We start from the raw sequence: 27,911 nt of genomic DNA, 5'->3' as shown, positions 1-27,911 counted from the left end.
GGTTTCTGGTTTTATTAAATCACTCTTCGACTTCTTCAATCCTTGAAGGTAGAAATATTGTAGAGAAACACTTATTCTTCACCAGAGAGTAAAACTGTTTTATCTGATTAAGGTATAACAATATTGCATCTGTTCCCACTTAAACGCAGCTCTCAAATGGCTCTCAGCTTTTGAAATTATCTTCATATGTACATTGGCACTGTGTGTGATGGAGCTGCGCAGCACTCTGATGGGGAATCCCTATCTCCTCACATGAAGATAACAAGCTGAGATGACAGGAAAAAAGAAAAGAAAAGCTTGAAAATCTCTTTGCAATCTGTCTTTATTTAAAAAGCGCTCAAGCTGCTGGTAAAATTTGTGAAGTTCACAAATGATTTAATCAGGCGAAGCTCCAAGTTTAATTTCTGTCTTTTCTTTCCCCTCAGGATTTGGGACTGAAGGGATCATCACTGAACGACATTTTGTACAAGAACGCAGCTTTTCTCAACCTGGTGGACCCCATTTCTCACGAGCTGCTGCTCAGTCTCGCCCGGGACCTGCAATGCCCCAAACGGGTACGAACCTGCAGCTTTTCAGTTTGTTTAAATGTTGCATTGATGACAGCTTATTGTAAAATCAGGGTTCTTAAGCAGGCTTTAAAATCAGTAATTTAATTGTATTGTTCATCTATGTCTGGTTAACTACAGATAAACCACTACAACCCAATTAAAGGAAAACTGCATTTGTTTGCTTTTCCCAAATGCATGAATCAAGTTGTACTCACTTTAAAATATAAAGTGACAGCTAAGGATGGATAAAGGGAACAGAGAGAGCATTATATCTGGTTGTGACCCTGTTTAGTGCTCTGCTCTTTCTTTGCGCTGTGAAAGATTGCCAGCTGCTGTGCTGAAGTCAAAACACTTCTTGGCCACTGAGCTACTGGGTCAGAGGAGATTTGGCGCCAACAGTGAGGACACGCTGAGGACCTTGACAAGTGGCTATTGGAGAGACAAAACAAGAAAACTCCCCTAATTCCCGAATGCATGCCTCTGAAAGCGGGCCATCACATTCTTTAAGATTTTTCTGCAGTTGTATTTCTGCAACTATCCTCATTTCAACTTGTCGGAAACTAAAATGGAGCCACTGATTCTTTAAGAAGTAAATTGTGTTTCGTCCAGACTGGCAGCCGAGCTCATTCACTTGCGGCGCAGCATACAAATCAGACGCGTTAAAATTCAAGATACATTTCAATCTTGGGCATGCGAACAGAGGCACAGCTGCTCAGATTGGCTGCAAAAAAAGACAAAAATTGCGTGAAGCTATTATCTTTTTTTGTGGTGAGATGTCACTCCTGCACGGAAAAGATTTAAAGTCTGAAGACAAGATCACAGAAGTGCAATGATAAAGTCTGTAGGAAACTCCATTTTTATTCCTGTTTGCTTCGGATGCAGAAGCCCAGGAGTCAGGGAAGGAAAGTGAAAGACTGGCAGCGGTGAGCTCCTGACTGGCCACCGACCCGTAGCGAGATACTGTGTCAAACGTGACAAGGGTGTAGAGAGGCTGAATTCAGGGCCCTGCAGCTGTTACTGTCACCAACATTTTCCAACAACCCAGGAATCACATAGATTTAATATCCAAACACATACTGTGAGTCAAGACAAACCAAATTTTTCGAGTCTGTTGTCAGGCTTGAGTTAATTCAGCGTACGCTTCGGTTGCATTCACTCTCTAGATTATTTCACACGATCGGCTGTGTGGATCCATCCAGACGACGGATCCTTTGAAAAAACTCCCAGTGACTTCATGCTTGATCATTCAAGGGGTTGAATAGGTTGAAGCCTGTTCAGTTTGTCAGCTGTGAGAAGAAGTAGCAGCAGGAGTCGTTAGTTTCCTCAGGGTGAATTAAACAATGTTTCCCCCTTTTTACGACATTGCCTTTTGGTTGTCATTGAGTTGTAGCATTAATTAGACTCACCCTGTTCAGCTCAGCCTTTTGCATGTAAAGTCTGTGATGAAATGTCTGCTGGATGAAATGTTTGAAGGAGGTTTTTTTTCAATTGAGTTTATTGGACGGCTTAAAATATCAACCATCTGAAGCTGTCCTACATATTAAAACAAAGTTAAAACAAGGTTTTTATAATATATATTATATGGAGTCAGGGGCTTATCAATCAGACAGAGGCCTGTCACAATAATCAATAAATCAATTAATTGCATGATAAATTAAAGCAAACTCAATAATTTTCATTGGCATGATTTATTGTTTCTCTTTTTTCACACTTTCTACCAAAACCTGGATGATGAAAGTCTTCAGTGTGGTGGTTTGGACTCAACCAGCCCTTTTTTGAAGGACGATTTTGTTTACAAAGACTTTTAAATTCATTTTGTTTTTTGTTTTGTTTGATTTCTTTTAGATATTTTAAATGTCTTCCAGTTTCAGTGTTAAATACTTTTTAAATTTAAAGACTATCGATCTTTCAGAATGCGCTCTTGCATTATTATTTTGCCATTACCATTATATTACTTAAAAATGGTCTAAAAACAGCAATACTATCGTTTTATTGTTATTGTGATTTTTCTGGCATTTAGCAACAGGAATAACTTGGCAAATCTTAACTGACATAAAACATGAAAGATTCAGTTTTTTGAGAAAGTCGTAGAAAACAGGCTGTCTTTTTGCATGCTGTATGTGGTTTCAAAGGTATTTTGTCTCTCAAGAGTATGATTCAGCTGTATTTCTGTGTTTTTGCAGGAGACTGAGTCACTCAAATCCACCAACAAGATCTGCCGCCAGCTGATTTACCACTTGACCCCTCACTCCAAGTGGACTAAACAGAGCGTGCCCAGAAGGAAGTCCCAGGCATGGTGGGTGTTTGTGTGTGTGAGTGAGTGAAAGTGACACTCTGCTGTCGTTTCTAAGACGATGCACTCGCTGACCGAGTGACCACAGCGAAGTGATTCCCAGTCTGCTGCCACTTTGGAAAAGTCTCTCCACTTGCTCTCGCTTCAAGGTGATCGAGCAGAGATCGCAATTTCCAAACACGTCTGATAGCTGAAACTTCATCAAACGCAAAATTCCTTCCCTTGAAAATAATCCCTCCAAGGTTCATAATGGATGGATTAGCTTTGTCTTAATTAAACATCAAGCCAATTTTGCCTTAATTAAACATTAGCCCTGCTTTTCCTAGCGGCTGTTTCCAACTCTTGCCTTCCCTCAGGCACTATCAGTTTTTCAACATTAGTAAACTGATACATTTTTATTGTAAAACTACATAAACTGATGCAACTAAAGTCTGTGCACAATTATTAACTTTAAGTTGTAGTTTTAAAAAAAACTATTTAATCTCTGTCCCAAGTTATATTCTACAAGAAACATTTTTTTGTGAAAACTGAGAAATAGTTAAAGCTGATGGGGAAGTAAAATATTTTGGGGTGCAGATCCCCAATGACCTTTGGAGATGAGTATGTATGGATGGATAGATAAAACAAAGCCTTGTAGTAACAGCTTTAGAGCTTAGATTTCTTCTCACGCATTTTCACTCTGCTGATGCTTGTATTAGTCTGTCAGGGTTACATAAGTATGGTTTTTAATTCAGTGATGGCACCTCTCTGCTGACATAACCAAGCAATCCACTTCAAAGGTTTAAACAGACACAAATCCAGCCACGCCCTTCATTTGTTAATTAAAAATGAAATAAATCAGGCCATCCCTCCAGAGGAAGAACTGCTGATGATGAAGAGCAAAAATCTCTTTCCTCAACGAGGTTTTCAGTGTGTAATGTGGTCCTCGCCCCCATTTCAGTCAAAACAAACAATTATTAACCCTCTGATGCATAAGTGGGTCCTTTTTGACCCGCTGAGGTCATCTTTTTGCAATATCATTGTTGTGAAATGTTTTCATCACTTCATATTCCAGGTATTCCTCAAAAATATGCTACTGATATCATGCAATTCAAATGCTTAATTTACCTTTTATACATTTTAAGAAATAGCATGTTTTATATTACTACCCAATCTTCCATGATGGGTCAAAAATGATCCGCATTCATTTCCTAAAAATTCATGAGAATCTTTGTTTCTTACCAACTGTGACTGTCAGGGAAACTATTTTTTTTGTGAGCCATACACACTGAGTCATAAGCATCACCCCCGAGTAATAATATTTTACACAGCAAGAACTCTTACACATAAGTATTATCTTTATTTTTTACCTCACAAATGTGTGTGTGTTTGTCCATCATGAGTAATGTGTCAGTGTTATTGTCACGAATCGACATATTAGCCTTCTTCAAAATTAGCCAACACTAGTTATCTAACCAACTAGATAACATTACCGTCTATACTGTGTATATCTGTATCATGGTGGGGGTGTGTGTGTGTGTGTGTGTGTGTGTGTGCTCGGGCAGAGAGAAAATTGATCAATGTGTTCAAGGTTCTTTCTTTCATCATCTCAGTAAATAAAATAAAAACTCATAGCTACATAAATAAATGCATAAATAAATGAGCTGGAAAAGAATAGAGTGCCGTCTCCGGGTCGGGGAGGATGTCCTGCCCCACGTGGAGGAGTTCAAGTATCTCGGGATCTTGTTCACCAATGAGGGAAGAAGAGAGCGGGAGATCGATGGGTGGATTGATGCAGCGTCTGCAGTGAAGCCGGAGCTGTACTGGTCTGTTATGGTGAAGAGAGAGCTGAGTCAAAGAGCAAAGCTCTTGATTTACCGGTCGTTCTACGTTCCCACCCTCATCTATGGTCATGAGCTTTGGGTCATGACCGAAAGAACGAGATCACGGATAGAAGGGGCTGAAATTAGTCTTCCCTGTAGGGTGTCTGTGCTCTCCCTTAGAGAGAGTAGAGCCGCTGCTCCTTCACATCGAGAGGAGCCAGTTGAGGTGGCTCGGGCATCTGATTAGGATGCCTCCTAGATGCCTCTCTGGTGAGGTGATCCAGGCACGACCCACTGGGAGGAGACCCTGGGGAAGACCCAGGACACGCTGGAGGGACTATATTTCCCAGATGGCCTTGGGATTCCCCCAGGGGAGCTGGAACAAGAGGCTTGGGAGAGCAAAGTTTGGGCCTAGGAGTAAGGAGTAATGATAGCTAGCTAGTTTCAAGAAACTTGCTCTTTCGCACCCCCTCCCCATGCCCACACACACACACACACACACACACACGCACACACGCACACGCACACACTCATAATGGATGTTGACATTGTCCATTATTGGCATTTTATCATTGCTGTTGTAAAATTGTTATTGTTGTCATTTTGTTTTTAAAATGTTCTACAAATTGTCACAAATGTTCTACAAGCTGTTCTAAAAAATAAAAAATGAAAATATTTCAAACATGAAATAATTCTTGTGTGAAATAAAACACAGTGGAAAGTATTATACAAAACATTATTTTGAATCAAACTGACAAAAATAGCACAAAAGCACATTGATTGTAACCCGGATCAAAAAAGAGCCGCTCACAGAAGACTGTATCGTCAGTCACTCACGCATCAGAGGATTAAGACAAATTATTCATTCTGTGACTTGCATTTAAGAACTCAGATTATAAGAAATTAAAGAATTTAAAAAGTTTTATAAAACCATGTTCCTTGGTGTCCCTGTCAAAGTCCAGACGTGTATCCAGGTGGAGAATTTCTGACATGAACTGAACAACGCTGTCCACAGATTCTTGTTTTAGATATTTTACAAGCATGAATAGTCAAAAATATTAAGTTATATAGGTTTGCAAAGCTGGCAGAGACAAAGAATAGAAAACATTTCAGAACTTTAATGTCTTTTAACTTTGTAATGTAATTTTTTTTCATCTGATACTTGTAGCAAAATCCCAATAAATTCACTGGAATATAGATAATTGCAGAAAGCGCTGTGCAATGTTTTTGAATTGTTGAGGAACAAGAGCTAATAGAATCTATAAAATGATATATCAAGCTAAAATTAGAAAACTATTTGTGTGTTTTCAGTTTATGCACTTTTTTGACCTTTCTGTGCTCATTCATAAGTCATAAAATACAAACTACAGGTTATTGTGATTTTGTCAACACTAGTAACCGAGAAAACAATCAAACATGATAAATAAATAAAATGAAATTAGAAAATATTGTTTATATGCGGGCTGCACAGTGGCGCAGTTGGTAGAGCTGTTGCCTTGCAGCAAGAAGGTCCTGGGTTCGATTCCCGGCCCGGGGTCTTTCTGCACGGAGTTTGCATGTTCTCCCTGTGCATGGTGGGTTCTCTCCAGGTTCTCCGGCTTCCTCCCACAGTCCAAAAACATGACTGTCAGGTTAATCGGTCTCTCTAAATCCCTAGGTGTGAGTGTGTGTGTGAATGGTTGTTTGTCTTGTATGTCTCCGTGTTGCCCTGCGACAGACTGGCGACCTGTCCAGGGTGAACCCGCCTCTCGCCTGGAACGCAGCTGGAGAGGAACCAGCAACCCTCCCGACCCCATGAGGGTGAACAGAAAATGGATGGATGGATGTTTATATGCTTAGAATAGTCCAATTAATTAACTTTAAAGGACAAAGTGTAAAATAGGACAGGATTATCTTCAAATGATGTGACAAAATGAAATGTTTTTGCATCAGCTCTTTTGAGTAAAATGTTGCTTACTTAGAATTGAATCAGGGATTTCAATAAAGCCTCGATTCTTCCCAATTGAGGTTCACCTGATGTTGTGCACTGCAGGTAAAAATTCACTCAGCTGTGTGCAAGAATATCAAGAGTTTGCAAGTTATTGATGCAATGTGAAATCTCAGGAATGAAGACTGAAAGTGGTCGTCCGTACTATTAATTTTTATCTTTTGTTTCGTAAAGTTTCGACAGCTTAAATCTGTAACCATCCAGGTTTGTTATAAAGGACTGAAGAGTCATTAACGGCTGTATTTTTGGATTTATTGGTCGTAAAAGTCTACTGTATGTGTCAAAGGTATGAGGATAAGAAGATGGCAATACCTTAAAAAGACAGAAGAATCCCTATCCTGTGAAAAAAGAAAAGAAAAGAAAAAGAGATAGTGTTCTTGTCTTGGGTTTGTATTCAGTTCAATGATTGAAGACTTTAAAACATTTCTGGATGCAGCAAATATCCCTGGAAATTCACTTATCGCTAACACTAAAATACAGAATTGAGTATTTTCCAGCATTGTTTGCAAAATAATAAAAACAAAACAGACTGACCTACTGGAAGATCACATTCATTCATTTCTACTTTTTTGGCATGTTGGATGCTGCTGAGAAAGCAGTAAATGGTTTCAGGTCAAACAGAAACTCTGTGGGAAGTAGGACACCACTGGAAAGGCCTAAACAGTAGCATGTTTATATTTTGTGCAAAATAATGAGAATGGCATGTATATCAAGAAAGAAGAGGGGGGAAAAAAATGATCTCCTGTGATAATGATGAGGCGTTCTCCCTGAGCAATTAACCCAGATTGAAAGATTTTATTTTTGACAGCTCGAGTTAACTTCCCGCCCCAGCCTCTCCGTTGCAATGTTTCAAACACTCAACAAAACAACAAGGCCTCACAGTATGCTCATTAGCAAGAGCTGCAAACATCCAAACAGCAGCAGCACTTCGCTGTAGGATTTATATCTGCGAATACAAAAAAACCCCACAGAAAACTCAAATGTCTTTGCATGAAATTAAACCCGGTAACACAGAGAAGGAGGCGGCACGTTTTTCTCTTAAATTCTCCGTTTCACCTTCCTAATCCTTTCTCCGCTCTCTTTTTATGTTTCTGGTCCTCAATTTCACCTGCTTAAAAGAAATCCCCCTCCTTGCATCGATTTTCCGGCCCATTTTGTTCAACAGTTGCCACACACAGCAGCTCTGCAGGTTGAGCTGAGGCTCTGGGGAAATGCTCTGAGGAAAGGCACTGTCAGATGAAGAGAAGAAAAAGCGAGGTGGGGGGGAAATCACTGCAAGGTAGCAGATCAGAAGTCACGTATTTCCCATCTTTCCTCCAACATCACTTTGAATTGATCTTGTTTTTTTTCATGTTTTGGATGGGAAAAAGCTTATGCTTAAGTCTTATTTTCTCCTGACGGTGAAATTGAGAAGTCAATCTAATAAGTACAGAGCCTGCTCTCCATTTCTTGTCTCAGATTGGATTGTTTCTCGTGACATACAAGCAAGTGGCCGCAAATGCCCCAGCGATAACTCATAAATCATAACTCGAGGTTTATTACCGAGACCTGCTTTGCTTCTCCGACGCTGTAAGTGCAGCGCGAGTCTGTCACGCTCAAGGCGATGTTTTTGTTGTCTTTCTCTGCAGCACAAGCCAGGTTTCCCACATCCACAGAGGGAGGTTTCTAATGTTTTTGGGACCAGTATTGAATTTCAGGTTAATGAAGATCAGATCTTTTATTAGATCAAAATTGCATCTGCAGCACATTTTCGAGGTATTGAACTCCAGCTGCAGATGTGATTTCATGTCTTCTTTTCATAGCAACTCAAGTAACTAATTTTACAGCCATGATTATAGAGATTATGAAATGTTTTGATGAGTTAAAGTAGCTCCTCCCTTTTTTCAAAACAGGCTTTGTTCACTCTGTGAATTGGCCTCAAACACTTGGAGCTCATTAGATAATCAAAATGTTATTATAAGCTAATACAGGAAGAGTTTGATTGCCTTATAACTAATATATTTTAAACACTAATTTATTAAGGATGGTATGAATAATTTCTGATATGCTGTTTTGTTATCTTTTATAGTTACCCGTCTCTTTTCCTTTCGTAAACAAACTTCCTGCTGAACAAAAATAATTTAAGATCACTGAGAGTATGAATAATTCTGGGCTCAGATGTTTGGTAGAGTTTTCTGACTGCAGCCTGATTGCACCTGTTTTCTGTAAAGCAGCTGTTGGACCACCCTCAGTAATATTATGTGGGCGGATTATTACACCTCTGACTGATATCACTGATATCAGACAAATTTTGGAGAATCCAATTACCATCTCTCGGCATCGTTAATCTGCCAGAATGACTGACCCAGTGGCAAAGATGACTAAAGTATGACGATGAGGTTGAATTGAGACAATCTTAAACCTCTAATGAAAGAAAATACCCTGCTATGATAATCACTTACAGATAAGTGGTTATTAAAATTGGTTGCAATTTGAATAAGATTAGATTTCTTGTAAGATTTGAAGCAGTTAGCAGGGAGTGGGGAGCTGTGGACGGACAACCTCAGTGCCTGTTTATCAGTCAACTGCAGTGTTTGAAACTGTGTTGTTTTTTTCACTTTATTGTATTCACATAGAAAAGAATAATTTGGATTGGGGTAGCCTGATGTTTTGCATTTCAAACACCACTTGAGTACCGCTTTTCTTTATAAATATCCGATGGGTATTCCCTGTTACATGTCGCATAAATAAACGCTGCCAGCATTCACTGGAATAGATGCATGAATCTGGGCTAATGGACAGCATGATGTTGTTGCTTTGGGCTGAAATCCCATTGAAAATAACTTATCTGACTTCAGTTTTGACAGAAATCCAATTTTATACTTCTACATTATGCTGTGTTCAGTTACAAAAGCATCCTGAGCACTTAAATGCGCCAGAAGAGCATTTAAGTGATTCTGAACAGATTGTTGCCAGACGAGCATTTCAGAGACTCATGACCTACACAGATTTCACTTTACCTTATAGATTGATCCAAAAGGAAAATATATCCAGGGAGTGATGGTTATACGGAGGAAAATATGGCTTGGTGATGAATTAACAGATTGGTTCAAGAAGAAGATAGTATCTTTTTGGTATCTTTTTGTGAACAATAACTTGGATTTTCTGTTCCACGTCTTTTTACTGGAGTTTAACACAAAAACAACATTCCTGTCCACATTCGTCTCTATCAAACAATTAAGGCAACCGCAACAGTGACAATTTATTTTCAAAAATTAAATTAAAGGAATTAAGGGGAAAAGAGGTTCTACTAGCATTTTAGACAACTGTTAATCTAATGTTAGAGGTTTGCCAAGTTTTATCTCAATTTGTTCTTTTTGGAATATTTTCTTCTTTGTCTCCTTTGGAAACTTTTGGCTCCTTAGTACCAGCCAAGCATTATGAAAACACTGTAGCGTACTAAGTATTGCTTCTGATCATGCCCATACATACATCTATCTATCACAAGGATCCAGAATTACAGTTTTATTTGACCATGAACCCCAGAGCCTTTAGAAATTATTAGAAAAATGCTTATATTTAAGCTGAAATAATAGGGGAAATATATAATCAATACACACTATTGATTAAGAAGTGTGATTTTCTTCTTATGATGCTAATTGTCTGCACTTCTAGCAAAGAAAAGGAAGACTGTGGTTGGGCTGGCCATTAAAACAATAATAATACTTATCACATGATCCATATCAATATGATATTCAGAACCGCACAGGATTCTGGGGGATGTAGGCAGAAGAAAGGTTTTAGCCACTCAACTTCTCACGGCTAGAAAAGCAAGCTTGGTGGCACCAACTAACTCACTCACTCTTTGGTTACCTAGCAACAACCCATTGTGTAACATGCGCAGCAGCAGTTTCATGTTGCCCCCATAAATTTTACTGTCTGTAGTAAAATCATCAGTGATTAAAATTTATTGGGGTTGGTGACAGTGTTCTGTGTTTTAAAGTCATGTTGTTTTCAGATTGTATTATTCAAAGATTTAAGGGTAAAGCGTGTAAAAGAGTTCGATGATGTCTCTGGTCTTGTTTGCTGTCTGGGATTCGCCGTCATGTTTGATTGCATGTTGCATGCACTTGGTTCAGTATGCTTTCTGTTTGACCTCCACTTTTAATAGAGATGTAAAGATCCAGCCACCATCTTTCTCCATGAATAATTGAGGGCTTCCCACAGAACAAGCTGAGATCCTGCAGGAGGAGTGGGAGGAAGGAAGAGACACTCAATATCATCAGTGGCTCCTGTCTTCAGGCCACACAGCTATAATGAAATAATTAGAATGATTCAATGCATTTGCAAGTAAACACTTGGTTCGATACAATTTTTTAAATGATACGGGATTAAATATCTTGTATTATTTCAGAACACTTTTATTGTTTGTTGAGGGATTGAGGTTTTCTCTAAAAATCCTCAGGAAGAACTGCTGTGATTTTGATCTGCAAGTCTTGCTTCTTTAATTTCGATGCGCATCTCCCACAATCTTGAAACCACCTGCTTCGAGTTAAGAGAACGGCTCATTTTGATGCTGGTTTTGTAACTGTAGCTTGACGTGCCATGTCAGACACAAGCACAATCTCTGTGACATACGGTTATATAATCCAAACAGTTCTTCCAAAGAGTTGTGTCTCTGCTTTCTCTTCACCTAAACATTCAGTTCGTCACATCAAATCAAATCCGAGGGGAATTTATAGCTCGCCTGGGGGGGTGAACATCATATTTTACATGCTACACAGCTGCATTATGACACCTACTGTAAAAATAAAGTTGCGTAATAATTTTCCAATAATAAGCAAAAAGCAGGCTGTAGTTCTGGGATGCTTCTGATAGTTATGTCATTTTGAGCATGTCGTTTCCTTTTATTTCTTCCCCTTCTTACCTTTTTGTGTTTTGCTACTTTGACTTGCTTTCTGCATTTATTTGCCAAAACCCCCTGAGGATTGCATGATGGAGCAGCTGAAAGCCATGAAAGGTTTATTGCATTTGGGAGACCCTCAAGCCCGGTCCTGTTTTTCATTGTCCAATTAAAGTTCCTTGCTACATGAAACTCTAATTTGGACTCGACTTCAGCAGTTTAAAGGTAAACTGTTTTGCTTCCTTGAACAGGTTAGGATAAGTCTGTGGACTAAGCATAGACTTAGTTTTAGTCTGTAAACTAAACTAAAGAACAAAACATGGAAATATGCAGTCCATGTTTTGTTTAGTCAAAATTATTGGTCTTAACCTGCTGTTTTGAGCTCCCTTCAGAATAATCTATTTTAGGGTGTCTTGTCACTTTAATTCAAAATAAGATGCTCCCTCCAACTCACATGTGAAAATATCTGCAAACATATGTGCAGTTTCCAACTTTACATCTTTGAAAAGCAGAAGTAGAGCATCCAACACAACCAACAAGAATGTAGCTAGTGGTTTCTTGTTGTCAAGTCAACAACAAAATATTTTAGCACCAATTGTTCAGCAGGTACAGCGGTAAAACCAGCTGACCAAATGTGCTGGAGCTCCGCATGGTTTTCTTGCAATTGTAACAACTGGGAGGTTTTTGAAATGGCTCCTTTTCCAGACACCAAAAAACATTGGCTTATTTTCTAAAAAAATGGCCTGGGTGTGTTTTTAAGCTCTTGGAGTGTTTTTAGGAGCAGTCGAGACTCAAATGCAAGTACAAAAAACGTGCAAAAAGTAAAATTTGCATACTAATTTGGTAACTTGACCTCTGCTTTAAAAGATATGTTTCTTTTTATTCAGTCTTTTGCTGATGGAACATGTGCTGTCAGTTCAAGAGGCACATCTGGGATGCTAAAGCAGTGCACAGCCTTTAGCTGCTTCACTGATGAAAGACAATGAAGACCGCCTTAATCAACCCATCTACTAAATGTTTCACTAAAATTTAATCCAAATCCAAATGAGCTCTGAGGCTATTTTCTTCCTTCCCAGTAAATGTGCCATTATCCTCGTGGAGCTGCAGAAAACTAGATGGTGGAGGCTAACATCCCTTTTATTGGCTCAACATTTTCATGAGAGTTACAGTATTAGCTTGACAGTCATATTGTTAGAGTAGAGGCAATTCTGGCTCTATTTCTGCCCAGAATAATTGTAGGAAATTTTCATTAATCCAGTTCAAACTGCTCAAGGCGCAAGAATGACATGTAAAACAGAAACATAGAAACCACGCTTCTCTTCCCGAAGTTGACTTTATACAGTAGAGCCATGCAGATTTTCATATGCCTGACCCAGACTAGCAGCTCTACATTATACAGAGGCCTGGAGGCGAAACAGTTCAAATCGATCTGAGGAATAAACAAGTCAGGAGCAAAGCGTTGATGAAGCAGACATTGATCTGGCCATCCCACGGGTCTGTGGAACTGCAATCCGTTATGTTTTTTAAGTGCTTTTATTTCATTCTCTTGAAATGAGTCAAATGTTCGTCTGCCTGCTCAGCAGGAAATAACTTTTGACCGATATCACAGGAAGTTCTTCCTCCCAGCTGAAATAACATTGAATTTTGTGTGACGTTGGAATATTGCTGGACCTTAACGCAGCTCTAGCCATGTTGTGTTTTTCTTCCAACAACCTTTGAAAGATTTTCCGTCACTGATTTAGATGTTAGATTGTCTCTTCTTAAGATCAGACAGCAGCAATTTTAACTTTTGACCGGTGAGAAGGAGATAATGTAGAGAAGTTGAAGATAGAAGAAAGAAAGTTTTGAAAACTTCTTTCTCCGATTGTAAAAGTGTTTTAAAAAATAATATGAAACAATAATAATTTGATTTTGTGTGTTCAGATTGACTCGTCTTAAGGGCAACATACTGCTGTTTTTCCGATTCTTATTGCTATTCCTGCTCACAATAAAAACTTTGCATTATGACTCTAAATAAATCAATATTCACCAGATATTTCTCCAGTAATCTAAAACTCAATGTAGCTTGATGTTTGAAACCATTATTTTTATTTCTCTTGAGTGATATGTTAGATTTAACCCTTTTGTCAGGAATTTTAGTAACAGCAATCAACATGTGTAGCATTTTTAAAGTTTTATCTTCAATCAATAAAAAAATTCCTTGCCAAATACTTTTGCACTTTCACGTGATTTATGTGAGCATGTACATAGAAATAGTTATGATTACAATTATATTTAACATAATAGACTTCAATAAGCTGTCTTTGAAATACAATACATCACACCTTGCCATTTACTGAATTATAACATCCATCCATCCATTTGCTGGACACCCTTCGTCCCTGATGGGGTCTGGAGGGTTGCTGGTTCCTCTCCAGCTGCGTCCCGGGCGAGAGGCGGGGTTCACCCTGGACAGGTCACCAGTCAAAGACATACAAGACAAACAACCATTAACACACACACTCACACCTAGGGAGAATTTAGAGAGTAAATAGACCAGTTAACCTGACAGTCATGTTTTTGGACTGTGGGAGGAAACCGGAGAACCCGGAGAGAACCCACGCATGCACAGGGAGAACATGCAAACTCCATGCAGAAAGAACCCGGGCCGGGAATCGATCCCAGGACCTTCTTGCTGCAAGGCAACAGCTCTACCAACTGCGCCACTGAGCAGCCCTGTGAATTATAACATTCCCCACCTATCATTATGTTAAATCCCTTGGTAAATTAAGTTATTACCTCCAACCTGTCTCTGCGTCTCTTAATGTTTTACTCATTCACGAGAGTAAATGAAGGGGAACGTGTTCTCACCAAGACTTGATGAGATACAATTCTTGGTGGCCAAAATATTAACTGACTGTAAGATGATTTTTCTTGTTAAGAAAAACTATCATATTAAAGGAGACTTTACATGTTCTAAAAAAAAAAAAAAAAAAAAAAAGAGAGAGACATTTTCCACCCTCAGCTCTGTCTGGTTCAGTGTGGAGAAAGTGTTGGTTGCTTTCAAGCGGAAAGTGATTAGCAAACTGGTGAAGCAAAGAGGCTTGAGAGTAATGATGAGCACTTACATTCTGTAACATCAAGGGACACAGCTAGTCTGAGTGGAGGCTGGAAAATGAGGTTGGACTCAAAAAAAAAAATCAACGGATGTACCCTTTAACAAAGAAGAACAACAGTTGTCTGGGATCTGGAGGGATGATTGCTTAGTTCTGCTTTTACTTGCAAGGTGAATAGTCTGGGAAACTCAAGTACTGAAACTCCAAGCTGAGCATGTTGATACTCAATTTAAAGTACAAAGGTGCAAAAGTTTCTTGCAGCTGAGGATGACTGAGTGCATCTCTCAGCGATGTCAGACTGCAATATATACATTATTAACCCAAAGGAGATTGAACACCCATACTTCAAATTAGAGGCAATCAGTCCTTGGCAGAATACTGTTGCTTTGAAATGCCGCTCTAAATTGCTTCATTAGGTGACACAATTTTAATGTATTTGGTGTCTTTGCCTGAACATTTATACACCATCAGATGTTTTATGTCCTACCTCAAGGTTTACATAATAATAAAGTGAAAAGGGCCCTTGTTCAGTGCATAAAAGTTAACAACGTCCCAGAGGAAAGACAGGCTTCAAAAAGCAATTAGACTGTCTGCATGAAGCTACATTTAAACAGCCAATAACTTGACACATGAGACTTTGCTCTTATTAGATCTCGGCATGGTTGCATCACTTTCACTTGAGGATATCAATACATGGATTTCTCCCAACTTATTTTCTGTCAAATGACTTTTGAAGGAGTCTTGTTTGTTACTGTTTGCTTGTTGTTGTCATTTTTCAAGCTTGCGACTTACCTTCCTATTTCAGGTTTTATCACATTAAAACCACAAGCTTTATTCGGTTTTATTGGGATTTTATGCGATACGCTAACCCAGAGTAGTAAATAATTGTAAGGTGGAATGAAAAGGATAAAAGGTTTTCAGATTTTTCTGCAAATACAAATCGAAAAGTGTGACATTCATTTGTATTCATTAGTTGATGTTTGGATCCTCATTTCATTGCGATTAGAGCAGCAAGTCTTCTGGGGTTTGTCTCAACCAGCATTGAATTTCATAAAATTGCATTTTTTTTGTCTATTTCTCCTTATTGAATCGCTCAGCTTAGTCAGGTAGATAGAAAGCATCTGTGACCTAAAATTTTAAGCATTTTGTCAGCTCCATCCATCCTCCCATCAACTCTAACCGGCTTCTCTGACCCTACAAAAGAAAAAGAAATGCCTCCCTAAAGCGTGATGCTAAAAATCTCAGTCTCATCTAACAGCAGAACTTGCGATGTCACCTACATGTAGTTTTGACAAACTTTTAATTGCACTTTAGTTGTTTTTTTGTTAAATAATAGTTTATTTCTTTACCCCTGGCTGACACCAGCATTTTTTTCTTAATATTTAAAGCAATTTTGGAAAACTGTGACCTTTTCCTTCCACTTAGCCTTCTTTCATTACTTCGTTTCGGTATATCACATAAAATTGAAGTATGATGCAACGATTTTCACCTGGAAAAATGTGAAGACCTTAAATTGGTAATAATGATTCTGCCAGGTACAGTCTGTACTGCTGTCAAAAGAAACCAGACAGGATACATTCCCTTGGTGTTATTTCATGCTTATGAATTACAGCTTAGTTCATTTCTTGGCTTTAGAAATTCTTGCTGGGGGGTTTGGCGTTGCAGGCATTTAACCAGCCTGTGGGTGGAACTGTGTCCATGAAGCCTGGTGGCAGCGGGTTTTGAAGAAAGTCTGAAGTCTGTGCTCTGTCTCATTAAAAACTCTTTATATACTACATTACCAGTGTGCCACCCACTCAGCTGCAGCATCAACTCCGCCTGCCTCATGATGTCGGTCTCACCAAATAAACAAACAAATGGGGGGACTTGGAAAAGCTGCAAAAGCAGGGAACCCCCTACCTAGTAAGTCAACAGAGACAGATTTTATAGTTTTCTTGCAGTAAGCAAACTGTGGCACAGAGGACTACAGTGACTGACTATGTATGCCAGGATAATGTTGAAAACTTTCCCAGAACTTTTTCCAAAGCTGACTGTTATGATTTTATAATTGAAACCCATATATGATGTACAAATCAGTCTAAGAAGAAATTAATTCAGCTTTAAGAGCCAATCGTTTCTGAAAACTCAGGCAGATTTGAAGAACAGTTCTTCCTGATTGCAAAACTCCTGCTTTTTGAATGGATTTGTTATTATTGTTGACGTAGAGCTCATGACAGTGTTTTAATATTTTTCTTAGTTTTATGTTCCTCTCTGTATCCAGAGCTGTGAAGATGCATTTTCTCTTTGTATTCCCACACTTCAATATTTCAGATCATCAACCAAATGTTAATATTAGACAATAATAACCATAGTAAAAACCGAAAGTTATTTTCAAATAATGATTCCACATATTAACAATTTTGTTTATTGTGAATTTCCGACTGTTTTGGCTAAACAGTCAATTGTCTGACGGTATTCAGTAGGTGAGTGTTTACTGAGTGTTTGGGTTTATCCACTACTGGAGAAAACATGGCTGGTGCTTCCAGAAGTGACCTGACAACTAAAGTTGCACCCTGAGCGCGTCAGTAACTCATTCTGTTGGTCAAAAAAGAATCAAAAATTACATTAAATGAACTGCTGGTCTGACTTGCCTCAGGTAAGGTCAGAGTTCAGAGTTGGCCAACACCAATGTCTGTTTTCCTTTAAAGACTGACCCACCTGTAGTCTTCTAGGGACTGCAACTAAGACAAGATGATGTTTACTCATTTTGTTTTAATGAACAGTCAAATTTTCATGAAAGAAAAGCAAGAGCCACAAGTTTCTTGATTAATACTGTATTTTTTGGATTCGTTAGAAAATGAAAGCAGATGTCTGTGACATGACAATGTTTGATTTTGTAACTCACCTCCTGGGTTAAAGCAGTTTACTGTAAACTTTGAATCACATACTGAAGTTTGTTATCTTAATCAGTAGCCTGAAGAGCAGCAGGGTCCAAAGTCAGTCCTCCAGAACCAATATCCTTCATGTTTCAGTTCTTATCTGGTTCAACACACCTGAATCAAATGATGGCTCATTAGGAGGCTGCTGTAGCTCTTTATCATCTCATTTTAAGACCATAGCTGATATTAAAATATTCACTTCAATGATTAAGAATTGACTAAAGATGAACCAGAACTGTACATATTTTTAAATATTGTAATTGTTTTGATTCCGTACTTTTGAATATATTGTTGCATTTCTCTTTTTTATCATTTTACTTTATTCACAGTTTATCAGTTTGTCTAAATCAACTGTTGTGGACAATAAAAGGAGGTAGATGGACCATTTGAATCAGCTGTGCTGGCGTCTGGAACTGGACACACTTTCTGCTCCTTACGGAGAGGAGAGTGGAGTTAGTGAATCTCTAGAGGTTCGATCAGAGTTTGATTGTATAATGAACTGTCCTTACTAGCTGAAGAGTTGTTGCTGACACAGGGGAAACACTCATATCCCAGGGCGGCTGAGCTAATAGACAGACATGAAGTGCAGATGAGTGGTTTGGTTTGCCGCTCTGCAAATTAAGATGCTGCTGATGGCGAACACGCAAGAGAGTTCTTGTAGGTTAAGAGGACATGTAAGACGACAATCCCCCACCCTTCAGGATTATGTCCAGTTTTTTTCTTGCAGGGCAATTATCCACATGCCTGGTGATTTAGAGAGATCAATTAACCTAATAGGCAAATGTTTAGACTGTGGGAGGAAGCTGGAGTACCCAGAGAGAACATCCAGACTCCATGCAGATCATATATATACCATTAGTCTGCTGTATTCTTAACTCAAACAGGACAATTAAGAGGAGAGCTGTGGCAAAACATTGAGTTTTTTTACTTTTGAAACCCTTTTGTTCTACATTTGACTTGTCTAATTGAGAGAAAGTATTGCTATATTGCATTACTAATTTACGTGCTTCCAAGGATCAAGAACTTCGAAAGGTGAGGAAAATAACGACTACTTTCATCCGCAGTGTCTCACGGTTCATTAAATATTTTCTTACAAGGTTTTCTGTGGTTCTCTAAGTGCAGTTCACAACTAATTTAATTAAACAATTAATCAGTTTCTAATTAAATTAACTGCTGGCAGAGTTGAGTGCAAATCAGCAGAGCACAGTCAGTATGGCAACTCGATCTTTACTGTAAGACACATCAGGAGTTACATAACACTGCCTGGGATCCAATTTGTAATTGTGTCAAACAACTGCTGATGCGATGCAGTAAATTATCTTGACTTTTATTCCCTATTTGACTATATAAAACACTAACTTGTCCTTCTGTGACTGCATTGAAAGTCAGTAAGTAAAATCTAGTTTGATATTTATTGTCGTTGTAACTGTCTTCATGGGTGGTGTTTATATTTTGTAAAAACTTGGATTTCAACCAAGATTCTTCAACCGATTTATTTAGCTTTAATCATCACTTTGAAATCAGGGTTAGGGACTTTGTGTAACAAAATGTTAGTCTGCTTTAATGCTTCCATAACAAAAGTGATAATTGAGTTCCATAATTCTGTTCTGTAGTTAAAATCTCTTAATTAAAAAGCATCTGAGCTAAATATCTTGTTTGCACAGTAAAAATCTCTGATTCCCTGCTTGAACTACTTTACGGTGAAGTCAAACTCCTCTACATACAGCTCTGGAAAAAAATTAAGAGGTCACTTTTTTTTCTTTGAGTAAAATCAACATTGTTGACAACATGCCGCTGAAATTCCAAGCAAAAACGTATTTATTACTTATACTAATTTATTTGCTGAAAATGAGAAATGGTCAAAATAATGAAAAAGATGCAGTGCTTTTTAAAAATAATGTATATAATAATAACAACAATACTAATATTTTAAGAGTTAAGACATTAATATTTGGTGGAATAACCTGGAGGTTTTCAGTGTGGTTTGTCTTTCGTGCATTTTTCACGTTTGAAACCTGTTGACAACTTTCTTGGTTCAAATATTTTATTTATTGGCACAAACTTAATTTGTTTAATATTTTAGATAAAATGTACATCCAGTTTGGACCTATTAATGGTTTAGTAATCAACCAATCAAGGAGCTGGAATCTCAAAATGTTCAAAAAAGCTGTTAAAAAAATATATTGTCTCCTTGCATATAAACGGTATGCAGATCAATTTAGTGAAGTTTCTGGATACTTTATTCTCTTACCAGTTAAAATCGGCTAGAATAGACTACTGATTATATATATTTAAGGAGAATAATAAATTAGGTTCAGATCACAAGTTGCAATCAGACCAGAAAGGGGGAAAAGGTCTGAGCTGGACTGAAAACATGAGGCAGGAAGGAATGAATTACAATCTGCTTTTGGAATCAATAATCCCACGAATCACCCCCACACAGCACCACAGATCTTTTCCTTTCGCTTAACCAAGCAGAGGGAGTGACAGATGCACAGAGCAAAGCCTGTCGATTTATGAGGCTCCGTAAGAAACCAGGAAGCAGCAATAGATGCAGAGAGAATCGTCTCTGTGGCCGAGGAGGCAGAGGGACGAGGAAATGCAAACAGGTCTGACAGAGAAAAGATAATATTTTCCTCTTGTTAAAAAAAAAATCCCTCCCACAGTTCTTCCTCATTTTGTTTGACAGATGCTTTCCCTCTGACATGTTCCAAGTCCAAATAAAGAAGTCTAATTTGCTGCTGCAAGCGCTAACAAGAAGGTTTCTGCAGCCTTATAGCTCTGCTATACATATTCAACCACACTGTTAAACAGAGCAGATTGTTGCAGACTGGAGTGTGGGCAGAAGCACTGAGACAAGATCCAGCCTGAGAAGTTTTTGTTTTCTTTTTTATATTCCTTTGTGGGACAAATTCATGAAGTGTGCTGTTTAAAAACTGCAGCAATATTATTTTCCTCTTATTTTGGGGGAAATACATTGATTTTCTCGCTTCTAGTTTCTAGTAGATGAGAAAATTATATCATAAATATTAAGGGAAAGAAATCTTTTTGTTATTTCAACTTCACAAACTTCCTTGATTTTATCTTTAAAGAAAATTTGTTTTGTTTTCCTTAGCTACAGACATGATTGCAATTGAATAAACCAAATTTTTAGACACTTTGGTATCATATTTGTAGATCAAAGACAGTTTAGAGTCCTTCTCATGATAAATTTTGTCATAAATATGCATTGCAGGAATAAACGGCGCTGGAAACACAATATATTCTGTCCTTTTAGACTTCATATTAATTTTAATTTGTATATATTTCAGCTCTAAAAATTAAAACGAGAAAACATGGTCATCTAGGTCAAGATGACATCTCACTAAATCACCTTTTGTTCTTTATCTTTCAATTTCAGGCATTTTACAAGACAAGCACAATTCTGCAAAATCTAATTATGTGCAGATTCAATTTGCATCTAATTTATAGCAATGCAATCCTAATATACAGTCAGATTCACGTCGATTTACATGCAGCCCAATTCAATGTAATTACAGTAAATTCAGCTTGCTGTGGTCGGCAAAATTTTTAAATAGTAATTTAAGGAAACCCGGACATTTGTAGCAAGTCTTACTGGAATTTTAGAAAATATCTTCTTTTAATACTTTGTAAAAAAAAAAATAATAATAAAAAATTAACTTGCTTTTGCAGCAACAGCTACGTCGTTCATGTGAGGCTTATTGTAATTTCACCCTGCTGGAACTGAGGGAGGGTTCAGATGAGAAAAGAGGACTCAAAGGTCTTTTCAACATCCTAATGCTGAGCCAGAAACATTTGTTCCCAGACTCCCTGTGCAAAACTTCATGATAAGAGTCATATAAGGAGGTATTTACTCTCTGTCTATTTAGAACAGAGACCAAGGTGGAAAATAATGACCACCTTTTTTCTTAAAATATTCTTTTCCTCAACAGAAAATCAAACCTTATGGCAACAGTCCCAGAGGAGAGTTGTACAAGAGAAAAACTCGAGGCATTGTTGGAAAACCAGTGAAATGTCTCTCTGACAGACATACACACAAAACTTGTGACTTATTACAATTTCATGTTTACATTTATAATGCATGTGTCCCCAGAAGTTAGCAACTGCAGGTAAATCAAAGATTAAATAATATGCAAGGAAAGTCCAGAATCTTAGCAAATTTGTCATTACATAATGTCTGAAAGCCGAAAGATACCAAAGGAGAAAGCAATGATTTAAGAAATAAGAAAAACAGTTTATCCTTTTCACCAACTGCACCAAACAAAGCAAGTGTTAAAGGTCAACTGAACTGGTGGCCAGAGAATCTGCAGAACTGAGAAGGAGCGATTCAAAGAGCACATTTCAGCCGCAGGTCTGAAAAAATGTGAGTTTTGATCTGTTGCTCAAATTATGCAAGCTTGGTTTGTATAAAAAAAAAATATCTTTAATATGGTTCATATTCTCCATATGTCTCACCTGAACGATGCCACTCAAGGTTGCTTAGATAAAACTGCTGAAGATTGACGTGTGTCTGGAGTATGAAGGCGAATCAGATTACTGGGTTAATTGTAGTTGTGCATTTTAACAGCACAAACGTCAACGCATACTGGCAGTGTGAGTCAAAAAACATATCCTTATTGTTTTCTGCTAATCCGCCGTGACTGCATCTGGCTGGCAGCCAACAAAGCGTGGCGTCCAGTGATCCTTTTCAAACCTGTTCTGTTCAGACGCACTGATGTTTCTGATAGAACTACATCTGACAGCCTCAGATAGTCAGGGATGTTTACCTTCCCAAATGTGAGATAAAGCCAATTCACAGGTGACAAAACAGGATTCGAAGATAATAATAAGCCCAGCTTCATATTGCTTAATAATTGAAAATGGGTTTTTTTAAGAAAATGTTTGTTCTTTCTTATGGTTTTGACTTCCAGCTGACTAGGTCCAGTTTAAGCATTTTTAATTAAAAAACTTAACTTTTATGCAAATTTAAGTAATCAAACTAGTTGTGTAATGAAAACACAAATGGTAGAGCAATGTGAGAAAGTGGAAAAAAGTAGCATATCATCAACATAAAGAGAAACTTTCTGCTTATTGCGACTGATTAGTGCTGACAGCGTTAAAGTGGTTTAGATTAGATTATTCTCTTCAAACATGTCGTGAACCAGTAGAACCAGTAGAACCAGACTCAATACCAGGAACCATCCACCAAAGCAGTAGTTGCTAAATAACAAAACAAAAAAAACAGACTTAATCAGCAACTGTCCATGAAAGACACAGAAAAATACAAAGTGAGTTAACAAGGACTCCTAAAACATATAACAACAAGTGAAGATGAAATTAAAGGCAGCAGTAACTGCAAATAACCCATAAATGGAGAGCGGTAATAGGGAAAACAGCAGAATGAGGAGAAATGTTAAGTCCTTCTGCAGCCTAATCTCCTAACAGTTTGGGCTGTCTCATTATCTCAAAACGATGCCAAGGAATTAAATTTCGAAGCTTTTTGGCTCTGAAAGATGAGAAAAATGATAAAACTTGAAAAAGTTCCTGTTTGCAACTTGCTGTCAGGAGAAGGACTTGAAATAGACTCCATTTAAAGCCTGCTAGCCAAGCTGCACCACATCGGCCAAAATAAATGTAACTGAACTGATTGAACATCCTGGCAACCTGCCCACGACGTAAATCACCCTTCACTCAATGGCTGCTTTCACCACCAGTCCCTCACAACCCCAAATGAAATTAAGCAGGTATAGAAAATCGATGGATGGATAATACGTATTTAAAACCCCATGATAGAAAATAGTTTTGTGCTGTAAAGCAGTAATCAGAGTCATTATCTTCGTCTTCTTGCTGGTCCATTAGCAGCAATAGTTCCTGCGCAGCTAGCTGCAGCAGAGGAAGAAGAAATCCCAAGACAGGATTTTAGAAATGAACTTGACTCAGCTTAAACATCTTATAAACCTTTCAGTCACAGAGAGTGACCTATTTTTCAAGCATAATTAAAATCTTAAATTTTTTCTGATCCTATGCATTTAGAAAGCAGCACCTAAAGTTGGTGTGAGGTGAAACTACAACCTCCTGTCATTTACGTGACTACTTTCCCTCATCCTGTCATATGAATCCAACTGGTTCTATGTATTTGTTATTTATTTTTCTTTCTGTTATTTAGTTTTCTTTTTCTAGGAGTCTTACAGCTGGCCTAGAGGTGACACTCAAGCCAGAAAACAGCTGCTGCTTTCCACAGATGACTTTCAGCGCAGGCGACAGAATTTGTTATGCAAGCCGCTCAGAGTCACACATTTAAATGCAAATTCTCATCTGCACATTATTGATTGTTTAACTCTCCTCACTGCTGCTTGCTGTTATTTATTTATTTTTTATTTTTGCATGCTTTGCAGATGCTCTGTACTTGTGGACTGCGTGGCACCTCATTACAGACCCTCTGAAATCAATAACTTCACTATCATTAAGTATAGATTGCTTGCCTTTGGATAAATGACTCCCAGCGCAGAAGAATCAAAGTACCTTAACTGTTCTTTTGTTTTGTTTTGAACAAATAATAAGAAGCTAAACAGAAAATAATAATTATCAATAATAATAATAATAATAATAATAATAATAATAATAATAATAATAATAATAATAATAATAGTTATCTTATCTTTTGTTGTAGAATTATTTACACATTATTTACCTCAACAATAGCATTTTTTCCCTTTGAACAACAAAAACTCTTTTTAGTTTAACATTTTCTTCTCTTCTTAAATTGTAACCTACTTTTCTGTCACAAGACATTTTTTGAATATTGTGTGGAAGTTTAGTTTCTTGCTTGAACATAAATTTTACGGCTTTAAGTTTTACAAGGTCCCAGAATTTCACTTCATGTAAGCAGCTTACAAATGTTCATAAAACTTTGTCCATATTTTGCTACTGTCAAATGTTCATAAATAATAAACGATTAAATCACTCTTGTTCATACAATGTCATTAAAAAACACCGTCCTTCCACTTCCTGTCGTCTTCTTCCTCATTTCCATGAGTAGTAACATTCAGTTATTGATCGCAATAAAAATAAATAATAAAAAGTGCTTTCATTGCAGTTTTGAGAAATTCAGTGGGGGAAAAAAAAAAAAACATCACATCCTAAAGCATGAGTTTTGTTGGGGGGGTTTTAACATTGAAGCAAATTTATTTTCATTATTCTAATTTGGTTAATGCTATGCTCAGTGGAAATGCAGCTAGTGTTTTGATGGTGACAGTGGTTAACACTCTTAAGGATCAGAGACCTAACGAAACTGTAAATGTTTGTTTTTTTTTTCTTTTGTCTGACAGTCTGAAGACCACCCTGAAGAAGCGTCTGTCCAGTGACGTGGTGAACCTGTCAGGAATCCCGCTGTCCGGACGCGACGTCCACCGCGTGGCCTTCTACCTGCAGACCTGCAGCGAGGCAGTGTCGGCTGTGGACCTGAGCTTCACCGAGCTGCAGGACGACACCTTACGTCTGCTGCTGCCCTTCCTCAGCTGCCTGCCCAAACTGACCACGCTAGCCGTCAACGGCAACCGCCTCACAGTCGCCATACTGAAAGACCTGACGGAGACGGTGAAGGACCCCAGAAAGTTCCCCAGTCTGGCCTGGATCGACATGGGCAACAACGTGGACATCTTCACCGTCCCGCAGCCGCTGCTCGTGGCCCTGCGCCGCCGCTTTGGTTTGCGCAGCAGCCTGCCCACCATCTATGAGTACAGCGAGGCACAGGCGTTTGGTAGCTACAACCCAAACATGGAGACATCTGTGGAGGAGCCCAGTCTGTATGAGGAGGGGGATGCAGAGGAAGACGATAGAGTGGAGGAGGAGGAAGACGAGGAGGACAGACTGGAGCTTCGAGCCTGGGGCTTCAGAGAGGAAAACATGTCAAAGAATGTGCCTCTCCACTTCTGTGGGAGGTGATCGCCCAGGGCGGCTTTCTTTTAGACTGGCAGCCTCTTGTGTCCTCAAGTCTAGCCTGCTCTGCTAGAGTGGCAGGAGATGCTGATGGTGACCCACACGTTTCTGAAAATAACTTTAAAATGAGTAACCATGTTGTGTGTCCCTGTGGACGCTCTGAACACTGCAGACAGCTCTGTGCTTTTACAGTCAGTAAGAATAAATTTGTACACTGATTTAATCTTTATTTATCCAGGGAGGTTTAGCTGAACAGGCTTATTGTTTTCCAGTGCAACGTGATTGTAAAACTGGGAGATTTCATGTAAAGACTCTCCCAGTTTTCCAAAACTGTCCACTGGAGCCGCTTGGGAGTTAAGTGCCTTAAACATGGGCACATCAGGAGGAGCTGCTGAAGAAGACAGGATCATTACATGGATTTTTACTTTATGTAGGCCTAACGCTTCTGGAATCAAGGACAAATATAAACCTGGCGCTGTAAATATATTACAACTTTCCAATTAAAAGCCCCTTTATTTATTTCCCGTCTCAGCAAACCCAGAAATGTGCAGTAATTTTAATACCTCAAAACAATGCATTTTCATCTGCAGATAACAAAAAAAGAATAAAATAGAAAATGCAGACTTTGGAAATAAAATTGGGGAAGACAATAGAAAAAATAAGAATTAAGAGAAAGGAAGGCTAAAGGAATAGATACATATAAACATGGATTTTCTTCAAAAATAAATACTTAAAAATTACCAAAAGCATCCATAAGACCATAAAACCAGACGTAAAAGAAACTCATTGAAAAAAATAAGTAGATAAACTAGAACATGTAAAACTATTACTATTTTTCACTAGCCATTTATATATTTTTACCATTTTTTTCATCCCATACTTTACCCTACATGGGACTCCTCAAAGTCAGCTTTCTTGTCAATTTGCTACGTTTGTCAAACTTGCAGCTAATTTGAGAATTCGATCCTGATAAACACACAGTGTGACACACAATACGCAACATCTAAAGGAAAGCGCCATAACAACAAGCAGCAACATTAAAACAGATGAAATCTGTTCAGTGAGTTTTCAAAGATTGTCTACAATGTATCAGTTGTTTGCTAAAAATCCGCCAAAAATTAATGTTTAACTTCTCGTAATGCCATGAAACTTTCTGCTGAGCCCTGCGGCTTCCCGGAGATTCTTCTGATGCCTCAGATATTTTTCAACTTGACTTCATTCCAGATAGCAACAAATTAACACCAAGCAAATCTTTTGAAACAAGATCACACACTGATGGTGTTTGGCAGAGACTTTTTGCTATTAAATGGAGCGAACTGTAGATCTGTGACAGAGACTTCTCTCCCAGCACAGGGCAGAGGAAGGATACCAGAATATTTTTGTATTGTTTTGAGGTGGCGAGAAGCATAGCAAAACTTTCCCATTTTAATGTCTAAGAAAGCTGATCAGGAGAGTCTTGCAAAAGAAACAACAGCGTCAACAATTATTATGTTCTAATGGTCGTAGGGACATTTGTATAAAGGTTTAATGGCCACAGGTCCTAAAACTGGATTTGGCAAAATATGCAGGCAGAGAGTCACCTCATTAATATTAAACCCAATGTAAAACATGGTTTCTCACCCACGGGGAGACGGACTCGTCGGAATAACAATTGGTGCTGAGCTGCACAGAGAGAACAGAGACGAGGTTTCAGGGAAAAAGAACATGAACGTCCTCAAGTCATCCAGATAGATCTAGAAGATGTAGATCGTTTCTGAAAATGACTCTAAGTGGATACACACTGAATGCTATCATCCAGTCTGGTCAAATGTGAGGAGGAATGTAAACTTTGCATGGAGTCAAAAGTGTCGGATGCAAAGTAGTTGTGTTTTAACTTTCTTTTTAGTAAATGAAGATAATTTGCCACAGATTAGTGAGCAGTATTTACGTTTTAACATTTCAATAAGTTTCATTTAAGTTGCACTGAACAGTATTTTGCTTGGCTCATGTGATTTTCACCATGACTCATTGAGAGGAAGATACATTGGTTTCCATTTTTTCCCGTAAATAGGATTCATTTGTCGTACTTCTATGAACGATACATCTGTAGCTGCTGCTAAGTGTCTTTGCAGAGAAAAGCCATGTCCTGATACACACACTCAGACCTCACACACAGTGTTTGGGTGCGAGCCGCTGATGAACTGATTACTGCCTCTATCAGGCCTTGTTATCCCCCTTCTGTCACAGATGGTGTGCAGAGCTTTGATTTTTTTTTTTTCTTTTTTCTTAGAAAATAGGACTGGCCCCAGATAATTTTGGCCAGTGATGATTTCTGAACGTCTCTATTTATGAATTTGACTGAGAGGAACAACCGTTTTTAGGATTCAGTCTCCACAACAAGCAGCTCTGCTTTTTCTGTTGTTGTACAGGAAGCTCTTTGTTGTAGCATGAAAACAATCTTTCTTTTTT

At 38.3% G+C, this 27,911-nt stretch overlaps 1 protein-coding gene across 1 annotated transcript in view; it reads left to right on the top strand.

Annotated features, from left to right (window-relative positions):
* The window catches only part of lrrc75bb (leucine rich repeat containing 75Bb), a 33,571-nt gene extending 6,543 nt beyond the window's left edge, over nucleotides 1–27,028 (top strand). The window contains exons 2-4 of the mRNA XM_044095838.1: nucleotides 426–554; nucleotides 2,732–2,844; nucleotides 24,854–27,028. Of these exons, the coding sequence (XP_043951773.1) occupies nucleotides 426–554; nucleotides 2,732–2,844; nucleotides 24,854–25,469 (858 nt within the window). The 3' untranslated portion in view covers nucleotides 25,470–27,028. The remainder of the gene's footprint in view (nucleotides 1–425; nucleotides 555–2,731; nucleotides 2,845–24,853) is intronic.
* Nucleotides 27,029–27,911: the final 883 nt, after the last annotated feature.

Source organism: Gambusia affinis, linkage group LG17 (genome assembly GCF_019740435.1).
Source record: "Gambusia affinis linkage group LG17, SWU_Gaff_1.0, whole genome shotgun sequence".
NCBI classification, from domain to species: Eukaryota; Metazoa; Chordata; class Actinopteri; order Cyprinodontiformes; family Poeciliidae; genus Gambusia; species Gambusia affinis.
This window is presented reverse-complemented; position numbering and strand designations above follow the sequence as displayed.